The sequence below is a fragment of the Eutrigla gurnardus genome (assembly GCF_963514095.1).
Source record: "Eutrigla gurnardus genome assembly, chromosome: 15".
NCBI classification, from domain to species: domain Eukaryota; kingdom Metazoa; phylum Chordata; class Actinopteri; order Perciformes; family Triglidae; genus Eutrigla; species Eutrigla gurnardus.
The window spans coordinates 4,260,724-4,262,991 of NC_139938.1; the positions used below are offsets into that span (position 1 = coordinate 4,260,724).

General features: G+C 41.7%; 1 protein-coding gene across 1 annotated transcript; it reads right to left on the minus strand.

The window, feature by feature from the left end:
* Window positions 1–351: 351 nt before the first annotated feature.
* Window positions 352–1,275, minus strand: LOC311025300 (odorant receptor 131-2-like; the record flags this gene model as incomplete). The annotated part of the gene is made up of 1 exon (XM_084028150.1): window positions 352–1,275. The coding sequence occupies exon 1, from the start codon at window positions 1,267–1,269 to the stop codon at window positions 352–354; it is 918 nt and encodes a 305-aa protein (XP_083884276.1). The 5' UTR covers window positions 1,270–1,275.
* Window positions 1,276–2,268: the final 993 nt, after the last annotated feature.

The window sequence follows — 2,268 nt, forward strand, 5'->3', positions numbered from 1 at the left end:
AATGTCTCTCAACTAATATCTATTTACACAGCCCTAACCAAGAAGGAGTATTGACTTGTATGCAACTTGTAATGTATTTTGCAAACACAAATTAGAAGAAGTGATGAATCTTTGTAATCAGTATATTTCTACTCCAACCCTCCACCACAATAATACATATAGTTCATATTCCAAAGCTCTTTGAGAAAATAATTGCTCTTTATTGTAATATGTCTTGTTAGAAATATCATACCAGCATAGAGTAACAGACACAAATAATAATAATAATAATAAGGACCAGATACAATTTATCATACACTCAACATGATGGTTCAATCCAAAATAAACAAGACACAATTATTGTATTCAAAATCAAGACTGAGGAGAAGTCTTTGGGCTTTTGAAGCCAAAGGTGAAATAGTATTTGAAGACTTGTCTGAGGGTGTGATCTCTGAGGCCATATATGAGCGGGCTCAAACATTTAGGGAAAATGATCACAACTACAAAGAGAACAAACTGAATGTGAAAGACAATAGCAGGATGTATGTCCCACATACCGTGGGGGTTTATCATACTGAACAGAGTGGAGATGAGACACAGGCATAACTGAATCACATGCAGCAGCACTGTTTTATGGGCTTTACTGGAGTCGCGGACACTAGAAGACTTCACAGTAATCATGACGGCAATGTAGGTGAAGATGACAATGATGCTCACTAACACAAAACACATGACGGTTAAGACCTTGTCTGCAATTGAATATATTGGAGGCAGTAAAGCGTGTGCGTGGCAGAACCTTTGCAGAGTGAAGCCTGTGTTCTCCAGACTGACAAACAGAATGAGCAGAGGGAACAAGTCCAGAGAGGCCACCGTCCACATGACAGCGATGGCTACCCCCGTCTTCCTGGGGGTGACGATCTCAGCATGCCTCAGTGGGAAACAAATGGCAACGTACCTCTCCAAAGACATCACGGCGAGGTTGAGGGGTGTCATTTTAACAGTGAGGCGTGCAAACAGTCTGACAACAATGCAAACATAGCTGATCATCCAGACCATGGTGAGGGCAAAGATGTACAGCAACATCACCATTACAATCTGCAGGGACTCGACCAGTAGCAGATGACCAAACAGGATATAGCGGGGGGTCTCCAGGAGGAGAGGCCGGCTCAACAGGGCAAACAGCATGACGCCGTTCACATACAGGAAGAAGAGACATGGCAGCATAGAGAGCAGAGTTTTGACAGGTGTCTGAAACAGCATCACCTGCCTGACTTCTGTTGTGTCATTCATGACTGCAGCTTCACACTAATCACACATAATCCCTTCTCACTGATCAGCGTTATTAACGGTCCTGAATCATGAAGCACATTTAAAATAGACAGCATCAAAATAAAAACAACAATCTCAGATATGCACATGATAAATGCGTTTGTTGCATGTCTGAGACACGTTACTCACATGATGGGTGGACTTCATTAGACAATGAAGCTCCGCCACGTCCTCTTTTATAAGTAATCTGTCTTGACATCATCACCTGTCAAAGCTCCGCATTGGTTGTGGTTTCTTTCAAGGAGAGTCAAACAAGTTTTGGAGAAGTTCATACTTTACCAAAATCCATAGAGATTACATTTATGTCATTATATTGCATTTATACAGGAGTTCTTCCACCACAGAATGTGCAGCCATACAGCCTGCCACATAAATGAAACAAAACCAAAATAAATACCACACAACAACATAATGCCAACAAGATTAATGAACAAAATCTATATACTGTACATACACTCAACAAAAATATAAACGCAACACTTTTGTTTTTGCTCCCATTTTTCATGAGATGGACTTAAAGATCTAAAATTCATTCCAGATACACAATATTACCATTTCTCTCAAACATTGTTCACAAATCTGTCTAAATGTGTGATAGTGAACACTTCTGCTTTGCTGAGATAATCCATCCCACCTCACAGGTGTGCCACATCAAGATGCTGATCTGACATCATGATTAGTGCACAGGTGTACCTTATACTGCCCACAATAAAAGGCCACTCTGAAATGTGCAGTTTTGTCTCACAGCAAAATGCCACAGATGCCACAAGCATTGAGGGAGTGTGCAATTGGCATGCTGACAGCAGGAATGTCAACCAGATCTGTTGCTCGTGCATTGAATGTTCATTTCTCCACCATAAGCCGTCTCCAAAGGCGTTTCAGAGAATATGGCAGTACATCCAACCGGCCTCACAACCGCAGACCATGTGTCACCACACCAGCCCAGGACCTCCACATCCA